A 22,680-nucleotide genomic window follows, 5' to 3' on the forward strand; every position below is an offset into this window, starting at 1 on the left:
CTTTCCTTGAACATGTCCTGATGGAAGAAAGTTAAGAGGTGACTTTGCTTGGCATGTGAATGTCTAGCAGAAGAGCACAGTTAAATCATGTATTTGTCAATAAACATACATTTAATGACAGAGAATGTTATTAAAACCCCTCAAATATACTGTTCTACTTCTATTATGAAACACAAATTTAGTAAAGGTGAGTTAAGTTCTCACTGTTGGTGATGGCATTGAGACGGTTGAGGAAAAGCACTTTTGAATGTTGTTTTTTAATACGTTTCCTTTAGATAAGAAAGCATACATGATATAAGTTAACAATTATCACATGCAGTTTCCCTCTGTACAAAAAAGAAAAACATTTTAGTTTATTTTGTATTATGTACACATCTTATACAGTAATTCCCAAATAATGTCCTCTTTCTTTTCTTAGTATGGAGGCACAGGGAGACTGTCCTGGGTCATGTTTAGTAAGCACTCCGTTGTAAAACGTTTTCCATGTTTTGTACCTTATGAACATATCCCTGTACATACACGCATACCAACATACACCACAAGTCAAAGGGTTCTCCGGCTAAACGATCAAGACCATCAACTGCATGTGTTTATTATAAAATAACCATTTTGAAATGTCTGTCTCCTGTGTATGAGCTAAAGGTTGTAGAGTACTTTCATTCACAGCCAAAGGGTTGTCTAATGTCAGTTCTCCACTATGAGGCGAAACAAGGCAGAACCATAAAACTCCTGTTTTCAGAAATCTAAATTCCATTCCCTTCATAACTATTGACCGTTAACTTGCCAGTCTATGGCGCACTCTGCTGAAACGTTGTATAGACAACATACTTCATCAAATGTCATTCAAACAAAGTACATTTGACAACGTTGTCATCCCTGTAAACAGTGACACTATACAGAGGGTTGCAGAACACTCAACAATAATAATGGTGATCTGGGTTGCATCAAGATCACAACTCATAACAGCATTTCAAAGTGTATTTGGTATTGAGCAGGCAGCTCTCTGAAATGTTCCCAGTAATTGTTCTTTGAATGCAGCACCGGAGGAAAGAAAAGTTAAATTATTGCTAGGTTCATATTTCCATACTGTATCAACATGAACACAACATGGACAGGATGTGTTGTATTTCAACATGTAAGGGTATATATTCTGATCATATTCTCATACTACAGCTTCCCGAGTAGCACATGGTGTATACGGTATTGTAAGTAGTACTGCAACACACTTATTACAGAATCCTATTCTGCAGTCCTATCTGATTGAAAGGGCTTGGTCCCTCTGTTTTGGAAACAGCAGCCCTTGGAGGAGAATCATTTTTCCCAATCAGTTGTAGGTGGTCTCTGTATTTAATTTTTTAGATACCCTGCCAAACTCAAATCTCCCACAATCCCAAAGTCCCATTGGCACAGATATAGGAGCAGAGTTCCATAAATCCTCCATAGAGTACCGTCAAAAACCAAAATGCAAGAAAGTAAACACATTAACCATCTTCATTATTAACAATTATAATAAAAGGTTATTAAAAAAACAATACTTTTTAGTCCATATAATCTCAGTTGACAGAGAAGCCAGTCAGTCTAGGGCCGGCCTTCTGTCAGTCTCTCCTTTTGTATGACAGTCCCTCTCCCCAACCCGACCACACTGTGACCACTGGACCAAAATGCTGTTGTAGTTGGTCCAGTCTGCCCTTTCCATTCATTTGTAGCCATTTTGGGTCAACACTAGAGTCTGTAGAAGTGTCAGTCGCACAGTTCTGTACACACCCCGCCAGGTTCAGATCACGTTCTACTCTGGTTCTAGTGTGGTTCTGGTCCAGTTCTGGTCTGGAAGGGGAGGGGTGTAGTACACAGAGGCAGCAGTTTTGAGGTCCAGCACTTGAGGTTCTTGAAAAAGATGGCATAAGAAGAACTATGGTCGATGAAACCTCCAGGACAGAGAGAGGGAGAGAGATAATTAGTTACTGTATACACTGCTTGAAGTATGGGCAAGTGTATCTGTGTTGTGTTGCAGTGTAGTATGGCTGTGACATACATACCTGGTTAGATGCCGACTACCCTCATGCACTTCCATCTCTGTGCTTTTAAATTCATTGAGTTCTTTACGTATAGCAGCCTACAAGGGACAAACAGAACCGGAGATCAGTCAGAAAAACCCCTCCCACAGTATACGCATTATTAGAGTTGCAAAATTCTGGGAACTTTCAATAAATTCCCTGGTTTCCCAGCAATCCTGGTTGGAGATTTCTGGATTTCCTGCTTATTCTGGGAATCCTCTAACCAGGATTTCAGGAATTAATTTATTGAAAGTTCGTGTAATTTTTCAACCCTACGAATGACTGCATTTGTGTGCGATTGTATGTGTGTGTGATTGTATATGTGTGTGCGGTGTGCGCACCTGCATGTGAGTGTTATTACCTTATCTGCAGCTGTGAGTCTTGTCCACGGTTTGTCTGCCCTCCTGTCATAGTCCTGGGCGTCGGCTACCTCTACATAGTCACTGAAGCGGGTCAGGATCTTAGCTTCCCTCAGCTCCTCCACTGTAGGCCTCTGACTCAACTGGGGACAGGAGAAAAGGGTTGTCAGAGAGTGTGTGTGTGGTGGCTGAGGGTCTCGGGGGCAGTAGATATGGATTATTGTGTTAGTTGTTCTCAACCGTAAAACAATAAAGATGGCCTCGCAGGCAATCATCCAAACCGTTAGAGAAATAGACACACACACCACTTATGTTACACAACAGAGAATGAGAACTTGATGTCATAACAGGTAATGCTTTTATATTTCTAATGATCTGCTATCTAATGGAAAGTGATACCCTGTTCCCCTCTCTCACCCTCCTCCTCCCCCCTCTCACCTTTCTAGACAGGCGTTTCTTTAGCTCTCTCATCTCATCTAGCTCCTCCAGTTCATTGCGTGCTGAGAGGGAGAGACAGGTTAGAATAGAATAAAACAAAATAGAAAAGTCACTATTGTCCATTTCGTGAGAAACTGGAAATGTGTATTCTGCCTATCTAGTATGTTCTACTTACGTTTGAGTATGTTTCTCTGTTCCAGCTCCTCTGTAGTTGGCCGTTGACTCAACCTCCTGAAAGATATTAACTAAAGTCAGTCAGGACCGTTTCCTAACGTCTTTTATTGTGTTTTGCTCTATTGTGTTTTATTTTCTGACGTCAGACCAGTCTCCTCTGTGAGCCATGACTCCCTCAGATGTATATGTATGTACTTACCACCTCAACAGTCTGACACAGTGATTCACACAGCAACAAGAGGGAGGGAGGGAGGGAGGGAGGGAGGGAGGGAGGGAGGGAGGGAGGGAGGAGAAATTGAGAGAGGGGAGGAAGGAGAAGGAAAGGGGAAGCAGAGAGATGGAGAGGTAGGTAGAGAATTAGATACATGGAGAGAGGGAGGGAAGGAAGCGAGGGAGGAGGCAAGAAGCAGTGAGTGTAACAAATGAAAATGTGAGGCGAAAGAAAGGAAGGAAACTGTTTGTGAATTCTTTATTCCTGTATTGCCACATTTATGTTCTGTACTCTGTGAAGGTAAAATCCCACTTGAAGCTGTCCACCCTCTCACTGGCATATTCAAGATAATATGACAGGCTCTCTTTTACTCTCCTTCGTCCATCTCCCTCTCTCCTCATCGGTTTCCTTCCATCCTCCATTCCTCTCCCTTTTCTCACATCTCATCTCTGTCTCACTCTTCACCTCTCCCCCAGGTCACATCTCAACCAGGCCAGAGCAGGGTGTACAGGCGCTGACAGAGGGGAGCTGTGTGTGTGTGTGTGCGCTGGCGCAAACCCCATGATAGCTATCTACAATCTTTAAAAAAAGCAGCTGTGTGTGTTTGTATATAGGAACTGAGAGCCCCCCTAGCCATTGCTATAGGGAGGGTGTGTGTGTGTTTGTATATAGGAACTGAGAGCCCCCCTAGCCATTGCTATAGGGAGGGTGTATGTGTGTGTTTGTATATAGGAACTGAGAGCCCCCCTAGCCATTGCTATAGGGAGGGTGTATGTGTGTGTTTGTATATAGGAACTGAGAGCCCCCCTAGCCATTGCTATAGGGAGGGTGTATGTGTGTGTTTGTATATAGGAACTGAGAGCCCCCCTAGCCATTGCTATAGGGAGGGTGTATGTGTGTGTTTGTATATAGGAACTGAGAGCCCCCCTAGCCATTGCTATAGGGAGGGTGTATGTGTGTGTTTGTATATAGGAACTGAGAGCCCCCCTAGCCATTGCTATAGGGAGGGTGTATGTGTGTGTTTGTATATAGGAACTGAGAGCCCCCCTAGCCATTGCTATAGGGAGGGTGTATGTGTGTGTTTGTATATAGGAACTGAGAGCCCCCCTAGCCATTGCTATAGGGAGGGTGTATGTGTGTGTTTGTATATAGGAACTGAGAGCCCCCCTAGCCATTGCTATAGGGAGGGTGTATGTGTGTGTTTGTATATAGGAACTGAGAGCCCCCCTAGCCATTGCTATAGGGAGGGTGTATGTGTGTGTTTGTATATAGGAACTGAGAGCCCCCCTAGCCATTGCTATAGGGAGGGTGTATGTGTGTGCGTCTCACCGTGTGAGCTTGGTGCCTATCTGCTGCCTGAACTCCAGTCTCTCCTGGTCTGACTGTCTGGGCAGAATGTTCTTCTCCTCTAACTCTCTCACAGATGGACGGTTACTGATCTTAATGGCCAAGGAGTCCTTTCTCAATACCTTCAGAGCCAGGGTACCTACACACACACACACACACACACACAGACACAGACACAGACACAGACACAGACACAGACACAGACACAGACACAGACACACACAGACACAGACACACGTTATTGTCCAATAAATGTTTATAAAATTGAACAACTAACACCACCAGTAGGTAACTCATGCACTAGCAATTAAATTGTCACAACTTTTATCCTCTCCAGTGAGTGCTACAGGATGAAAGTTTGTTTCCAACCCACTCCTCTGTTTACATAACCAGATTACAGAGAGGTGTGTGTATAAATGCTTCAGATTTTTTTATTTATCCTTTATTTAACTAGATAAGTCAGTTAATTAAGAACAAATTATTATTTACAATGACAGCCTACCCGGCCTAACCCGGACGACGCTGGGCCTGTTGTGTGCCGCCCTATGGAACTCCCAATCACAGCCAGTTGTAATCAAACCAGGGTCTGTAGTGACGCCTCTAGCACTGATATGCAGTGCCTTAGATGGCTGCACCACTCGGGAGCTTGAAATGGGCCTCAAATCAATAATTCAATGTTGAAGGGAACTACTGGAACAGGGTGTCTGAGGACTAGCCATCGTTTCATGACACACACCACTGTCACCTCTGTGCATTGATTGGTCACATTCAGGGAAGCGAACCAATGGGAATCACAGCTCATAATGGAGGGGTCCAATGAAAGGAGAGCTCTTAAACTACATATCCCAGTAGCCATTGAGGCGGTTACCAGGAGGAATGGCCACTAAGCAGAGACCAAACAGCCACTACGGCCCCAAACCTATGGATAAACAAACACTTACTTGAAAACAGTGTTTCATCATCATCTTCATCCTCCTCGTCCCTGTACGACCCAGGTATGTCTTGGTAGTCTTCTTCATTGGAGAGGTTCTCTTTGTTGTTATCACATGCTATCATCACCGTGGGAACCACATGGTGCAGGGAGCTGAGGTCAGTGAGAAAGGTCAAACGTTAGCGAGCGATAGTGGGCTTTTATGTGTGTTTGTCCGTCCATCCATCCGCGTGTGTGTGGTGTTAGAAAGACGAGAGTAGTAGCAACGTCCACCATAAGTTATGAAAGGAGCTATGGAAGTCTGTGATTAACGTAAAACAGCCCAGCGTAAACGGCACCCCAAATCAACTGAGAAAACAAGACTGAAACACTGTAGAAAAACGGCCTGACTCAACCAAAAGGGAGACAAACTGCAGACCAATCAGAAACTAGCCTCGAAGCAGCATCCCTGATTGGGTCAGGGAAACAGCACAGGAGCAGATAGGAAAACAAGCAGCAATCTCGTAACTGGAGCTCTCATAATGGAGAATAATTATCCCTGTTGCTTATACAAACTCAGTTTGAGTGTGCGTATATTACAACAAGGTTTACTAACATCACATTTAGACTAATTCAGGCAGCAACAAAGTCAAATAAATAAAGACTTTAAAAAGACTAGGACACCTATTACCATTTTGTGCTTGAGACCAAACCGAAAAATTAAAGGAGAGGAAAGGAAGGAGGAAATCTGTCTGAAAGGAAATCAACCCCCTGATGGCCCACCAATCAGAGTGATGGACCATGGGGGCGCAATCTGGCACTGGCACATCAAGTTATACCCTGACTACATCACTCGCGTCGGGTGCGCAAGCATTGCAAAATAAATTTAGAAATCTATATTATTCAATTATTGCACCCACACTGCTCGTGTGCGCCAATGAGCGTTTGCGTTGCCAAGGACTAAAATGAGTCGGTAGATCGCTCTGCAAGTCCTGCCTCTCCCATCTCCTCATTGGTTTATAGAAGCAGGTACCCACGTGCCATCTCCTCATTGGTTATACCCACGTGGGTGAGTGAAAGACGAACGAGGTCAGTGGCGGTAATGCACCTAATTTATGAAAGTTGCCAATCGCAATATATAGTCAAGAGAAGAAGAGGCCTGGAAGGAGGAGAGATGACTAGAAACAGTTGTCCGTTTTATGTGGGGATTAATTGGTGGAGTAGAGAAACTTGTGCATTTCAGGTGAAATAACAACTCAATGTTTATATCCCAGGACAAATTAGTTAGCAACAGCAAGCTAGCTAAATATGACAAGTTAGCTAGCAAGTGCAAGCTAGCTAGCTAAATTGCCATAAATGTTTAATGCTTTTTGACCTGTCCCCAAATTAATGTAATTGGTTCAGAGTTCGTTTTGATATTTTAACCTGCTTGTTGTGATCGCGTTTGGTGTGGGGGGACAAAATACATTTGTGCAGGATGGCGCACGCGCGCAGCCGTTTTCTGTTCCGTGTCACGCCCTGATGTGTTTCATCTGTCCTTGTGATTGTCTCCACCCCCTCCAGGTGTCTCTTATTTTCCCTGGTGTATTTGTCCCTGTGTTTCCTGTCTCTCTGAGCCAGTTCGTCTTGTATGTTTTTCCAAGTCAACCAGCGTTTTTCCTGTTCTCCTGCTTTTTGCTATTCCCCTTTTTCTAGTCCTGGTTTTGAACCTTGCCTGTTTCTGGACTTTGTACCTGCCTGCCTGACTATTCTGCCTGCCTTGACCACGGGTCCCACTGTACCTCCTGGACACCCTCCTGCCTGACTATTCCCTGCCTTGACCACGGGCCTCTGTACCCCCTCCTGCCTGACTATTCTGCCTGCCTTGACCACGGGCCTGTCTGCCACTCTGTACCTCCTGGACTCTGTACCCTCCTGCCTGACTATTCTGCCTGCCTTGACCACGGGCCTGTCTGCTCTGTACCCTCCTGCCTGACCTGCCTGCCTTGACTCTGTACCTCCTGGACTCTGTACCCTCCTGCCTGCCTGACTATTCTGCCTGCCTTGACCACGGGCCTGTCTGCCACTCTGTACCCTCCTGCCTGACTATTCTGCCTGCCTTGACCACGGGCCTGTCTGCCACTCTGTACCTCCTGGACTCTGTACCCTCCTGCCTGACTATTCTGCCTGCCTTGACCACGGGCCTGTCTGCCACTCTGTACCTCCTGGACTCTGTACCCTCCTGCCTGACTATTCTGCCTGCCTTGACCACGGGCCTGTCTGCCACTCTGTACCTCCTGGACTCTGATCTGGTTTTGACCTTTTGCCTGTCCATGACCATTCTCTCTCCTACCCCTTTAGATGAATAAACATTGTGAGACTCCAACCATCTGCCTCCTGTGTCGGCATCTGGGTCTCGCCTTGTCATGATACACTGAGTGTTTGGGTCAATCACAAGACGTTTTCCCCTTGTGTGATGAATCTGTGGACTGATGGAGATGGTGTGTGTTTCTGGTGGTGCTCTAAATTGGTCTAAACTGGTTAGACACCAGCCCATGATACACATACACCCAGAGAGGTAAAGCCAAGGTAAGGCTCTGGGAACTAGTGCAGCTCTTTATCCAAAGCTGAAGTGAACAACAGCCAGAGGAGGTTTAGATGAAATGGTCTCTGTACTGAGATGTGTTTGACTGACCAGATGTTTCAAATGCTGCCTAGAGTATTGTGGTATTGGATTTCTAAATGACTAATTGATTGTGAGTGGATGGATGCCAATAGTAACCAATCACAGAAACCTTTTAACATTTACAATTTAGTTATTTAGCAGACACTTATCCAGAGCGACTTACAGGAGCAATTAGGGTGAAGTGCCTTGCTCAAGGGCACATTGACAGGTTTTCACCTAGGGGATTCGAACCGGCAACCTTTCGGTTACTGACCCATTCTATTACCTATGATAAGACTTCAGAGAGCTGACCTTTTGCCCATCTTTCACTGACATAGAGAAAGGCCCTTATTTCTACTCTGACACACAGGCACAAAGAGAGACCGAGAGCTCCAAGAAGACCTCCCAACAGCAAACTGTCCTCTAACACCAGACTCTTGTCTACTAACAGTGCTCCTCTCTCCCATTGACCGGGCATCAATCTTTATTCCCAATTTAACCCCACTAATTAGAATACGTTTTGTCAAATGATTAACAAGCTACTTAAAGACTCGATCCAACTACCCACAATCCAGCACACCGCTGTAGAGTAGGCACAGGCCAGGGCCAAAGGGAGTGGAGTACAGGGCAGGCTAGATATACACTGAGTGTACACAATATTGAGTTACATCCTCTTTTGCCTTCAATTAGTCGGGGCATGGCCTCTACAAGGTGTCGAAAGCGTTCCACAGGGATGCTGGCCCATGTTGACTCCAATGTTTTCCATAGTTATGTCAAGTTGGATGGATGTCGTTTGGGTGGTGGACCATTCTTGATACACACAACTGTTACGTGTGAAAAAACACAGCCGCGTTGCAGTTCTTGACCTAAACCGGTGTGCCTGGCACCTACTATCATACCCCGTTCAAAGGCATTTAAATATTTGGTCTTGCCTATTCACCCTCTGAATGGCACACACTCACAATCCATGCCTCAATTGTCTCAATATTTAAAGTCTTCTTTAACCTGTCTCCCCCCTTCATCTACACGGATTGAAGTGTATTTAACATCAATAAGAGGTCATAGCTTTCACCTGGTCAGTCTGTCATGGAAAGAGCAGGTGTTCCTAATGTTTTGTACACTCAGTGTATACCATTATGAACCACTTCATCAACATTATTTTTCATGCATACACATGGAGGAAAGGACACACACTGCACTGAAGTCCTCACCTCTCGTATCGCTTCATGGTAAGGGCCAGGGTCTTGTTGAGTTCCTCGATGATGCGGCTGGGGGGGTGTAGGGGCACAGGAAGTGTTCCGTAGTGTAGGGAGTGGCCCCCAAGGGACCCCATATGGTGAGAGGGAGGGGGGCACTTCTGGAAGGTGAGGGCCGAGGGCTCCATGCTTACCCCCGCTCCCACAGGCACACAGATCATCAGCTTCTTAGGAGGTAGAGGAGGAGACAGCTTCATGGACATACAGGGCAGCTTCACTGGCATACCCTCTACAGAGGGAGGGAGGGAGAGACTTCACTAGTGTTTCACTATGGTGAAACAAAGAAATACACTTAAGAAAAAAGAAGGAACAGCATGTCAGAAAACATGCAATTGAAGAATTCATAGAATCAAATCCCTTCAGGGAAAATTGGAAAACACTAAACAAACATGAAGAGCTACCTATCTAAAATGGAGATAAACCACTTCTCCAACATTTTTCAGCCATTTAACAAAGAACCAAAAACATATACTTGATTATTTACTAAATTTAGAATCTGTTGACACAACACACTGAATTCTCCAATTACATTGGATGAGCTACAGGACAAAATACAAACCCTCCAACCCCAAAAGGACTGGTGTTGATGGTATAATAAACTAAATGATAAAATATACAGACGACAAATTCTAATGAGCTATTCATAAACTCTTCAACATTATCTTCAGCTCTGGCATCTTCCCCAATATTTGGAGAGAGAGAATTAGATGCAGAGATCAGAGTCAGATATACCCACACAAGCGGCAAGCTGGTGGTCAGAACAAAAGCAAAGTAAAAGCAAATTACACAGAGGACTACAGGGCTCTACCTGTGATGTGGTTGGGCAGTCTGTTGAAGGGTTTGGGTGGTAGCGCTGGGGGTTGTTTGGGTTGTTTTAGGATGTGATGAGATGACTCTGCCCCGCTGCCGTCGCCTGGATACACCATGACTTTCTTAGTGGGTGGAGCCTGGCTGGTATTCTGGGTGTGGTCTTGTGGAGACGTCCCCTCTCCAGACAACTGGAACTCTACTGTACCTGGGGACAGAATAAATCAATCAAGTGTCATGTTACAACAGGGTGAGAGGAGATCCACTAATGGGCAAGTTTGTTGGGTTCAGGGCCTGAGATGAGAGAATTGAACAATCAGATGTTATATTACAAAAAGGTGAATGGGAATGAAACAATGGGTGAGCGTGTTGGGAGGTGTGAGAACAAAATTGACCAATCAGATATCATGTTACAGCACAGTGCGTGATGATGAACCAATGGGTGAGTGTGTTGATAGAAGGCCTGATATGCACCTATGGCTGACCCTGCTCCATCCATCAGCTCTGCTCCATCACAATGTGATAGATCAGACCCTCCTAACGCTGGAGACATCCCGTTCTCCATATTGACCTCCTCTCCTCTCGTTACTACCATTCCGTCTGCAGAGAGAGGGAAGGGGGGGGGGGTGGAAACAGAGAACATGTTCCCAGTACATATCTGACCTGGATTCAATACAGGTGGATACTGTGATGCTGACTGTGTGACTTGATTTTCCCTAAAGGATGCTAGATTACACAACAACAACATTTTGCCATCAGTCTCTGCTCTCGAACCTCTGTCTTCTCCTCTATACCCTCTGACCTCTAACCTTTGTCGTAGATGTCCTTCAGCACTCCTCTCTTGATCAGCTCCTCTCTGCTCTGCCGGGTTGACATCTTCCTCTCCAGGACTGATGGGGCAGGAGATGATATCGCAACAACATTAGGTGGCATTATACATGACATTACTATATTCACTGTGCTCATAACTGGCCTGCTGAGCAGGCACAGGCTACTGATCTGATAAATGATGTAACACTGGTCACTGCCTGTCTGAATCATAACCCAATTATGGCCATGGTGCAGTGATAACATAAGGTTTGTATGGGGTAAGATAATATATATCTGTGTGTGTGTGTTGGTCACATTTCTGAACATGTGGTGTTCAGAAAAAAGCAGAATCTGCACCGACAGCTGGGGGAGCAGCATGAGATTAGAAAAACTGGGCAGCACCCCACTGGTGTGTGTATTTGTGGGCAGAAAGCAGCTAGAACGATGCAACCTAGGACATCCAAAATATATACATATATATATACATTTCATACTGTAGATTTAACCTGGACACATGGCTCAGGACTACCTTGCATAACAAACTTGATATTATATCATAAGGACAGTATAACATCATACACTGCTCAAAAAAATAAAGGGAACACTTAAACAACACAATGTAACTCCAAGTCAATCACACTTCTGTGAAATCAAACTGTCCACTTAGGAAGCAACACTGATTGACAATAAATGTCACATGCTGTTGTGCAAATGGAATAGACAACAGGTGGAAATTATAGGCAATTAGCAAGACACCCCCAATAAAGGAGTGGTTCTGCAGGTGGTGACCACAGACCACTTCTCAGTTCCTATGCTTCCTGGCTGATGTTCTGGTCACTTTTGAATGCTGGCGGTGGTTTCACTCTAGTGGTAGCATGAGACGGAGTCTACAACCCACACAAGTGGCTCAGGTAGTGCAGCTCATCCAGGATGGCACCTCAATGCGAGCTGTGGCAAGAAGGTTTGCTGTGTCTGTCAGCGTAGTGTCCAGAGCATGGAGGCGCTACCAGGAGACAGGCCAGTACATCAGGAGACGTGGAGGAGGCCGTAGGAGGGCAACAACCCAGCAGCAGGACCGCTACCTCCGCCTTTGTGCAAGGAGGAGCAGGAGGAGCACTGCCAGAGCCCTGCAAAATGATCTCCAACAGGCCACAAATGTGCATGTGTCTGCTCAAACGGTCAGAAACAGACTCCATGAGGGTAGTATGAGGGCCCGACGTCCACAGGTGGGGGTTGTGCTTACAGCCCAACACTGTGCAGGATGTTTGGCAGTTGCCAGAGAACACCAAGATTGGCAAATTCGCCACTGGCGCCCTGTGCGCTTCACAGATGAAAGCAGGTTCACACTGAGCATGTGACAGACGTGACAGTCTGGAGACGCTGTGGAGAACGTTCTGCTGTCTGCAACATCCTCCAGCATGACCGGTTTGGCGGTGGGTCAGTCAGGGTGTGGGGTGGCATTTCTTTGGGGGGCCGCACAGCCCTCCATGTGCTCGACAGAAGTAGCCTGACTGCCATTAGGTACCGAGATGAGATCCTTAGACCCCTTGTGAGACCAAATGCTGGTGCGGTTGGCCCTGGGTTCCTCCTAATGCAAGACACTGCCAGACCTCATGTGGCTGGAGTGTGTCAGCAGTTCCTTCAAGAGGAAGGCATTGATGCTATGGACTGGCCCGCCCGTTCCCCAGACCTGAATCCAATTGAGCACATCTGGGACATCATGTCTCGCTCCATCCACCAACGCCACGTTGCACCACAGACTGTCCAGGACTTGGCAGATGCTTTAGTCCAGGTCTGGGAGGAGATCCTTCCGGAAACCATCCGCCACCTCATCAGGAGCATGCCCAGGCGTTGTAGGGAGGTCATACAGGCATGTGGAGGCCACACACACTTCTGAGCCTCATTTTGACTTGTTTTAAGGACATTACATCAAAGTTGGATCAGCCTGTAGTGTGGTTTTCCACTTTAATTTTGAGTGGGACTCCAAATCCAGACCTCCATGGGTTGATACATTTGATTTCCATTGATCATTTTTGTGTGATTTTGTTGCCAGCACATTCAACTATGTAAAGAAAAAAGTATTTAATAAGAATATTTCATTCATTCAGATCTAGAATGGGTTATTTTAGTGTTCCCTTTATTTTTTGGAGCAGTGTATATCTTACATAATTCCGGAACATTATTCAACTAAGAGACAGTTTTAACTTCAGTAACAGTAAATATAAGTTCAGACTGAATCTGCAGGGAATTTTATCTGGCAACACTTTCACAAGAGTTCTCTACATTTCTGATGAACAAGACTGATCATGTATAAATGTTCTAAAGCACTATTTGATATTTTTAATTTCAGATCATGTATAAAAGGCCTAAGGGGACCTATGCTCTCAGAATCTACCAAGTATTGCTGATGTCTAACGTGCACACACACATCCTGTGGTATCTTTGGCCTTAGCCGCCTGGCTCTGAGGCATCATGGCACCTAACTGCTGTTTACATAATATAGCCATCATACAGTACAGCACCTTGCTGCTGCTACCCCACAGTACAGCGCCTAGCTGCCCAGCTCTGCTACCCCACAGTACCTACAGTACAGCACCTAGCTGCCCAGCTCTGCTACCCCACAGTACCTACAGTACAGCACCTAGCTGCCCAGCTCTGCTACCCCACAGTACCTACAGTACAGCACCTAGCTGCCCAGCTCTGCTACCCCACAGTACCTACAGTACAGCACCAAGCTGCCCAGCCCCACAGTACCTACAGTACAGCACCTAGCTGCCCAGCCCCACAGTACCTACAGTACAGCACCTAGCTGCCCAGCCCCACAGTACCTACAGTACAGCACCTAGCTTCCCAGCCCCACAGTACCTACAGTACAGCACCTAGCTGCCCAGCCCCACAGTACAGCACCTAGCTGCCCAGCCCCACAGTACCTACAGTACAGCACCTAGCTGCCCAGCCCCACAGTACAGCACCTAGCTGCCCAGCTCTGCTGCCCCACAGTACCTACAGTACAGCACCTAGCTGCCCAGCCCCACAGTACCTACAGTACAGCACCTAGCTGCCCAGACCCACAGTACCTACAGTACAGCACCTAGCTGCCCAGCCCCACAGTACCTATAGTACAGCACCTAGCTGCCCAGCTCTGCTACCCCACAGTACCTACAGTACAGCACCTAGCTGCCCAGCTCTGCTACCCCACAGTACCTACAGTACAGCACCTAGCTGCCCAGCTCTGCTACCCCACAGTACCTACAGTACAGCACCAAGCTGCCCAGCCCCACAGTACCTACAGTACAGCACATAGCTGCCCAGCTCTGCTACCCCACAGTACCTACAGTACAGCACCTAGCTGCCCAGCCCCACAGAACCTAGCTGCACCAGCCCAGCCCCACAGTACCTACAGTACAGCACCTAGCTGCCCAGCCCCACAGTACCTACAGTACAGCAGCTAGCTGCCCAGCCCCACAGTACCTACAGTACAGCACCAAGCTGCCCAGCCCCCCCACAGTACCTACAGTACAGAACCTAGCTGCCCAGCCCCACAGTACCTACAGTACAGCACCTAGCTGCCCAGCCCCCCCACAGTACCTACAGTCAGCACCTAGCTGCCCAGCCCCACAGTACAGTACACCCAAGCTGCCCAGCCCCACAGTACCTACAGTACAGCACCAAGCTGCCCAGCCCCACAGTACCTACAGTACAGCACCTAGCTGCCCAGCCCCACAGTACCTACAGTACAGCACCTAGCTGCCCAGCCCCACAGTACCTACAGTACAGCACCTAGCTGCCCAGCCCCACAGTACCTACAGTACAGCACCTAGCTGCCCAGCCCCACAGTACCTACAGTACAGCACCTAGCTGCCCAGCCCCACAGTACCTACAGTACAGTCAAGAGTATGTGAGCAGAGTTGAGTGTTTGGAATCCCGCTCATCGTTCACAGAAAACAAACTGCCACTCCAAATTCATTCCATTCCATTTAAAATCACCTTTTAACCAACACCCATCTAATTTTCTGACGACCTGGACCTACCATTTGGTTTTGAAGTATTGAAACCAAAACACATGATCCGAATAAAAAGTATTTTAATAAACAACATGAAAAGGGGACTGTAAGAAGCGCTCATCATTTCAAATAGGCTACATGTCGTATTAAACAGCATATAAACACTCTAAACAGGTCAGGAGCCAGATAAGGTACCCAAGAAGGAATTATTTAGGCAAATAATAAAGGCTATAGCCTACAAATAAATAAATTGTGAAGCATTTGCAACACACTAAGTTGGTGTAATATTAAGCAGACAGCATTTAAACAACATTTTGTTGATTTAAATCATTATAGTCTATAAATCGCACATATAGGCTGAAACATAAAAATGAAACGAGAAATGCCTTATTAGGCTCAGTCTACAGTGTCTTTGAATTCACTTTAAGAAACATGAGTTTGGCCAGAGTCTGTGGCTTCAGGTTCATGTGATGGTGCCTGGAGAGCAGGTCAGTAGTGGAGGATATCCTCTCCGCGCTTGCAGAGCCACTGGATGCTAAACACCCTTCGGGCCACTCTTGCCAGGCAGGGCAGGGACGCAGAGTTGTTTTTAAAAACTGTTCTATAGGTAGACTTAAAGGTTTTTAGGCAAAATAAAACCCTGTCAAAATGGAAAGCTCCTTGAAAGAGGTAATATGTCAGGCCTATTGGGCCAAAATCAATAATAGCCTATTGTATGTATATAATAGAACTAAAATGAGCTACACTTTTAAGAGATCTGATTTTTAGTTTATAAATACTTTGCTACAATGTCACACTTAGCTAGCTACCCACCTCGTTCCTTTCTGTATGCATGTGCACCATCATGCTTTTGACATATGTGTATTTTCAGATTCCACAATGATTCTTTAGTTGTGGACACTACATCACTGCACTCCCCCTCTCCCTGTGTTTTATCAGTTTCTTTCTGTAAATATGTATTGAACTCCAATACATATTAGTAGTTAAAGCAAGGTTCTATAGCAGTACACAAGTAGACTACAAATGCATGCTGGGCCGGGCATGCCCTGAGTTCGTGAAGTGAGTGCTATTTGAGCGGTACTGGAACAAAATTGGAGAGGCCGAGAAGCCTTTGAGAAACTCGCGCCGCGCTCCAGTCAAATTGGGCACACTCCGCACCTCGCTCACATACTCTGGTACAGTCTTCAACAATCATATAGTACATAGCTACCCAGCAATGCCCTCTGCCTCATAGCACCTACAGCCATACATACATCAACATGACATCATTACACTAAGGTTGTAGTTTTGCCTTGAAGACATAAGACTACAGCTATCGCGGAGTAGGGGGGAGTGCTTAGGTGGCAAACGGAGAGGTAGAATACAAGCGGTTAAGGCTAAGGAGTTCGATCTTAGGGTGTTATACTAGGGTTAGGGGAGAGGTAGAATACAAGCGGTTAAGGCTAAGGAGTTTGATCTTAGGGTGTTAGACTAGGGTTAGGGGAGAGGTAGAAAGCAGGGCTCATGGTTCATGGGTTAGATCTTAGGGTGTTAAACTATGGTTAGGGGAGAGGTAGAAAGCAGGGCTCGTGGTTCAGGGGTTAGATCTTAGGGTGTTAGACTAGGGTTAGGGGAGAGGTAGAAAGCAGGGCTCATGGTTCAGGGGTTAGATCTTAGGGTGTTAGACTAGGGTTAGGGGAGAGGTAGAAAGCAGGGCTCATGGTTCAGGGGTTAGATCTTAGGGTGTTAGACTAGGGTTAGGGGAGAGGTAGAAAGCAGGGCTCATGGTTCAGGGGTTAGATCTTAGGGTGTTAGACTAGGGTTAGGGGAGAGGTAGAAAGCAGGGCTTATGGTCCAGGGGTTAGATCTTAGGGTGTTAGACTAGGGTTAGGGGAGAGGTAGAAAGCAGGGCTCATGGTTCAGGGGTTAGATCTTAGGGTGTTAGACTAGGGTTAGGGAGAGGTAGAAAGTAGGGCTTATGGTTCAGGGGTAAGGGTTGAAGGTTAGATAGGGGTCTTACCAGCAGATGTCTGCTTGAACTGCTCACTCTTCTTCTTCCTCCATTTCCACGGTTTGAACAGACGCCCGAGGGTGGCAAACTTGCTCCGTCTGCGAATGGGAGGGGTGTGTGTGCCAGGGACAAGCGAATCAGATCGCATCGCTGCCAGTCGCTCCACCTCCTCAACTGAGAGGATAGAAAAGAGGAGAGATGAAGAAGAGAGGAGAGATGAAGAGGAGAGATAGAGAAGAGATGAAGAAGAGAGGTTGAGAGAAGGGGAGAGAAAACAGTCAATAACATAATCCATAAAACAGTAAAAGAATGAGATTCAAAGTATGTGGTCACATACACATATTTAGCAGATGTTATTGCGGGTGTAGCGAAATGCTTGTGTTCCTAGCTCCAACAGTGCAGTAATATCTAACAATTCACAACAATACACAAATCTAAAAGTAAAATAATGGAATAAAGAAATATATAACTATCAAGACGAGCAATGTCAGAGCAGCTTTGACTAAAATACAGCAGAATAGAATACAGACCGACAGGATGCTCTCAATTGTGCCTAAGATGAGTAAAGCAGTATGTAAACATTATTAAAGTGACTAGTGTTCCAATATTAAAGTGGCCAGTGATTCCACGTATATAGGGCAGCAGCCTCTAAGGTGCAAGGTGTAGTAACCGGGTGGTAGCTGGCTAGTGAAGGCTATTTAACAGGCTGATGGCCTTGAGATAGAAGCTGTTCTTCAGTCTCGGTCCCAGCGTTGATGCACCTGTACTGACCAGGCGGTGACACAGACCGACAGGATGCTCTCAATTGTGCATCTGTAAAAGTTTGAGGCTCTTAGGGGCCAAGCCAAATTTCTTCAGCCTCCTGAGGTTGAAGAGGCGTTGTTGCGCCTTATTCACCACACTGTGAGGGTGGACCATTTCAGATCGTCAGTGATGTGTACGCTGAGGAACTTGAAGCTGTCATCCTTCTCTACTGCGGTCCTGTCGATGTTACACAGCCCAGTTAGGGGCGTGCTCCCTCTGCTGTTTCCTGAAGCCCATGATCAGCTCCGTCAATTGTTTGATGTTGAGGGAGAGGTTATTTTCCTGGCACCACTCCACCAGGGAGTTGTTGTTGGTAATCAGGCCTACTACTGTTGTCATCTGCAAACTTGATGATTGAGTTGGAGGCGTGCGTGGCCACACAGTCATGGGTGAACAGGGAGTACAGGAGGGGGTTGAGCGCGCACCCTTGTGAGGCCCCCTGTGTTGCGGATGAGCGAAGTGGATGGAAGTCCAGGACCCAGTTGCACAGGGTGGGGTTCAGACCCAGGGCCTCAAGCTTAATGATGAGCATGGAGGGTACTATGGTGTTGAAGGCAGAGCTATAGTCAAGGAGCAATTTATCTGAATCCTTCTAATTAATACATAAGGAAGAAACCATGGTAATATAAATCATTACACAAGGAAGGATGAAGATGGAAGGTTTATAGAGTAAAAAAAAAATTCTCCACATGATACACAGCCCAGTTTGGTCTCTCTTTCTCAAAAGTATTCACACCCCTTAGCATTTTTCCTATTTTGTTGCCTTACAACCTGGAAATAAAATAGATTTTTGGGGGATTTGAATAATTTGATTTACACAACATGCTTTGAAGATGCAAAATATGTTTTATTGTGAAACAAACAAGAAATAAGAGTTGGATGGGTTTCGCTGGTGTACAGAAATCTGGATTGAGGTCTGGGCTTTGACTAAAGCCATTCCAAAACATTTAAATGTTTCCCCTTAAACCACTCGAGTGTTGCTTTAGCAGTATGCTTAGGGTCATAATCCTGCTGTAAGGTGAATCTCTGTCCTAGTCCCAAATCTCTAGAAGAGAAACAGGTTTCCCTCAAGAATTTCCCTGTATTTAGCACCATCCATCATTCCTTCAATTCTGACCAGTTTCCCAGTTCCTGCCAATGAAAAACATCCCCACAGCATGATGCTGCCACCACCATGCTTCACTGTGAGGATGAGGTTCTCGGGGTGATGCAGGTGTTGGGTTTGAGCCAGACATTTTCTTTGATGGCCAAAGAGCTCAATGTTAGTCTCATCTGACCAGAGTACCTTCTTCCATATGTTTGGGGAGTTTCCCACATGCCCTTTAGCGAACCCCAAAAGTGCTTGCTTATCTTTTTTTTAAGCAAAGGCTTTTTTTCTGGCCACTCTTCCGTAAAGCCCAGCTCTGTGGAGTGTTCGGCTTAAAGTGGTCCTATGGACAGATACTCCAATCTCCGCTGTGGAGCTTTGCAGCTCTTTCAGGGTTATCTTTGGTCTCTTTGTTGCCTCTCTGATTAATGCCCTCCTTCCCTGGTCCGGGAGTTTTGGTGGGTGGTCCCTTGCAGCTTCATTAAATAGTACCCACAAAACACCAGTCTCAACGTCAACAGTGAATAGGCGACTCCGGGATGCTGGCCTTCTAGGCAGAGTTGCAAAGAAAAAGCCATGTCTCAGACTGGCCAATAAAAATAAAAGATTAAGGTGGGCAAAAGAACAGAGACACTGGACAAAGGAACTCTGCCTAGAAGGCCAGCATCTAGGAGTCCCCTCTTCACTGTTGACAGTGAAACTGGTATTTTGCGGGTAATATTTAATGAAGCTTCCAGTTGAGGACTAGTGAGGCGTCTGTTTCTCAAACTAGACCCTAATGTACTTGTCCTCTTGTTCAGTTGTGCACTGGAGCCTCCCAGTCCTCTTTCTATTCTGGTTAAAGCCAGTTTGTGCTGTTCTGTGAAGGGAGTAGTACACAGCGTTGTATGAGATCTTCAGTTTCTTGGAATTTCTTGCATGGAATAGCCTTCATTTCTCAGAACAAGAATAGATTGACGAGTTTCAGATGAAAGATCTTAGATTCTGGCCATTTTTAGCCTGTAATCTAAATCCCAAATGCTGATTGTCCAGATAGTCAACTAGTCTAAAGAAGGCCAGTTTTATTGCTTCTTTAATCAGAACAAGTTTCAGCTGTGCTAACATAATTGCAAAAGGGTTTTATAATGATCAATTAGCCTTTTAAAATGATAAACTTGGATTAGCTAACACAATGTGCCATTGGAACACAGTAGTGATGGTTGCTGATAATAGCCTCTGTACGCCTATGTAGATATTACATTAAAATCAGCCGTTTCCAGCTACAATAGTAATTTACAACATTAACAATGTCTACACTGTATTTCTGATCAATTTGATGTTCATTTAATGGACACACAAAATGTGCTTTTCTTTAAAAAACAATGACATTTCTAAGTGACCCCAATCTTTTGAAGGGTAGTGTATATCTCTCTCTCCCTGAGCTATGATATGCTCTGCACTGTAAGAGAGATGTCAGAATGTTCTAAAGTAATTACACTGCTCTCCTTACTCCATTTTCTCATCATTTTTCCATCTCCAAACTCCCCCCTCCTTCCCATAACACCAGTCTTCCTACCAGGCTGGACTGCTTGGAAAAAAGGCATGGTGCCTGGATCACAGGGACAGGGGAAAAATATTTGAATTCAAATAAAAAATACTAACTCAAACTCATGCGTGCGTACACATGCACACACCCTTTAGTCTGCACAAAGAGCAAGTGTGTGTGGGGGGGCACAGGGGTTGGCAGGGGGAGCTATTTATAACTTGTCAGAAATGTCCAGATCAACTAGCCCATGTCAGCTAATGTTTTTAGCTAGGTTTTTTAGCCCATAAATTTTGTTGTAATGTTTGAGTCACTCAAATATCACATGAATACACGTTGGCGAAATGTGTAGAATTACAAGAAAATGTGTTTTAAAACTGCATTAATTTTCTCTGCACCTCATGACAATGTGTAAAATAAGCTTAAAACCTACAACAACAAAACAACTATCCGCCTAGAAGAGGTGTGTGAACAGTTTGTGTCATGAACAGTGCTTGTGCCCTTAGAAATAGACATGGTGTGGATGTGCAGTAGGGGCACAGGACGTTCCCCAACGCTGGAAGGGGGGCCTGGGTGAAGTTTGGGAACCCCTTATGTCATTGCACCCTGACCTCACATTCCACCTCATCAGGAGGGAACAAAAAACAAACAAATCCAACATTGTTGCATAATAAAATAGTAGTAACAGCCTATGTGCAAAGGAGAGGAGACAGACCGATCAACTGAATTAACCATGGAATGCATTTCAATTATTATGCTTTTCATATGCACTTGTGATAGTAAATAGAACGGTACATCTCAGGCTTGTAGCCTACTGGAGCCAGGGGCTGTTTGAACAACTCCATCACAACCACATTCAAAACACAGCATAAGAATAAAAATAACATTCCAATGCTATTCTGCCTGGATAGATATTCAATAGCCGAATGCTTACAAAACACCATATACTAGTACACCCACAGAAATATTCTGACTCAGAGTAGTATTATTATGTATTATTATGATTTGAAAAGTCCTCAGCAGCCTGTCCACAGAGAAAAACAGTCCGCCGTGGGACAGGCAAAGGCAAGCAAGCAAGCCAAGCGAGCAAGGCAAGGGAGCGGTCGCATCTCCTACTGGTTGAATCAACGTCGTTTCATTTGAGGAGCAGCGCAAACATGAAGTGGGAGATGATCAAAAACATCTCCTACTGGTTGAATCAACGTTGTTTCATGTAATTACAATTCAATTAAGTGGAAACAACGTGAAATAGACTTTGAATTGATGCCTGTGCCCAGTGGGCTCTTCCTGCTGCTGTGAAAACCTCAACCCTCCTCTCCACTCACCTTCATGTGGGTCTGCGCCGCGGCAGTTACTGCATATGTGCTTGATCTCCTTCCCGATCTGGCAGTGGATCATGAAAGGTATATTGTTGTTGTTTGCCACGGGTTGCTGCTGCTGTTGCTTACCGCTACCGCTGCGATTCTTGGACGTCTTCCGAAGCAGGTAAAACGCTCTCTTCATCCGCGGCTTCTCCTAGATAACGGCTGGGAACGAGGGGGGAGCTTCGTTCCGAGAACCAGACGCGTACCAGGAGCTCATAACGGCGTATGCAGGAACCGCTATGGTTAGGCAAAGCAGGGCTATGGCTGTGTGGGGTGGATCCGCTGATCCTGATTCGCTCTCAGATATGCAGTCAGGGGGGCTTTAAAACGGTCTTTACGCTCTAGTCAAACTGTCTACTCCAATACTGATGACCTCCGCAGACCTAAAATAACTGCCCGCCAAACCCTGGCTTTGTGCACGGGGGCCAACGACTTCAGAGTTAGGGCTACGTAAATTCGTCCGTCTTTGTATTATATGGATATGTTCATGTCCAGTTATTCGGAGGTTCTTCTCCATTTATTTAGGGGTCCAATCCCTGTTTATATATCCTTGTACGTCATCACATTTGAATCTGCCTCTCAACTGCATGGGCAGGGTTTACAGTCTCCTTAAATGCTGGTTTCCAGTAGTTACCACAGACACAAAGTCTATATCGTAAAAATGAATGAAAGCAAACATTTGTTTTTTGGCCTTAATTTAAGGCTAGGGTTATGCATAAGGTTAGCAGTGTGTTAATTAATGTTTAAGGTTATGTTTATGGTTAGGTTTAAAATAACATTTTAAGAAGATAAATGGGCGGGGTTTATGACTTTGTGGTTGTGGTAAATATTGACGACCCAAAATAATATCCACCCACTACTGAGAACTGACCTTGTTATTCTGTAGCTACAGCCAGCCT

The 22,680-nt window shown here is 45.6% G+C and overlaps 1 protein-coding gene across 2 annotated transcripts; it reads right to left on the reverse strand.

Moving 5' to 3' along the window:
- Positions 1-238: 238 nt before the first annotated feature.
- On the reverse strand, positions 239-22,352 carry LOC118393441 (phosphatase and actin regulator 1-like). 2 transcript variants are annotated; one of them, XM_052461497.1, is made up of 13 exons: positions 21,866-22,352; positions 17,014-17,178; positions 11,010-11,090; positions 10,675-10,800; positions 10,202-10,408; positions 9,349-9,622; positions 5,525-5,667; positions 4,566-4,722; positions 3,027-3,082; positions 2,852-2,913; positions 2,416-2,556; positions 2,037-2,113; positions 239-1,925 (listed from the first exon to the last, which is right to left on the reverse strand). In XM_052461497.1, the coding sequence occupies exons 1-13, from the start codon at positions 21,918-21,920 to the stop codon at positions 1,910-1,912; spliced, it is 1,560 nt and encodes a 519-aa protein (XP_052317457.1). In that variant the 5' UTR covers positions 21,921-22,352; the 3' UTR covers positions 239-1,909. The 2 variants fall into 2 exon arrangements, with proteins under 2 accessions (XP_052317457.1, XP_052317449.1); XM_052461489.1 differs by having other exon boundaries at positions 21,743-22,352.
- Between the last annotated feature and the right edge of the window lie 328 nt (positions 22,353-22,680).

The sequence above is a fragment of the Oncorhynchus keta genome, chromosome 1 (assembly GCF_023373465.1).
Source record: "Oncorhynchus keta strain PuntledgeMale-10-30-2019 chromosome 1, Oket_V2, whole genome shotgun sequence".
NCBI lineage: Eukaryota > Metazoa > Chordata > Actinopteri > Salmoniformes > Salmonidae > Oncorhynchus > Oncorhynchus keta.

Coding starts and splice junctions, on each gene's coding strand:
- LOC118393441 (XM_052461489.1), bottom strand. CDS start 21,920: ATGAAGAGAGCGTTTTACCTGCTTCGGAAGACGTCCAAGAATCGCAGC. Junction 9,623..10,201: donor ACTGCCCAACCACATCACAG/GTAGAGCCCTGT, acceptor CTCCCTCTGTAG/AGGGTATGCCAGTGAAGCTG. Junction 2,114..2,415: donor GACTCACAGCTGCAGATAAG/GTAATAACACTC, acceptor TGTCCCTTGTAG/GCTGCTATACGTAAAGAACT.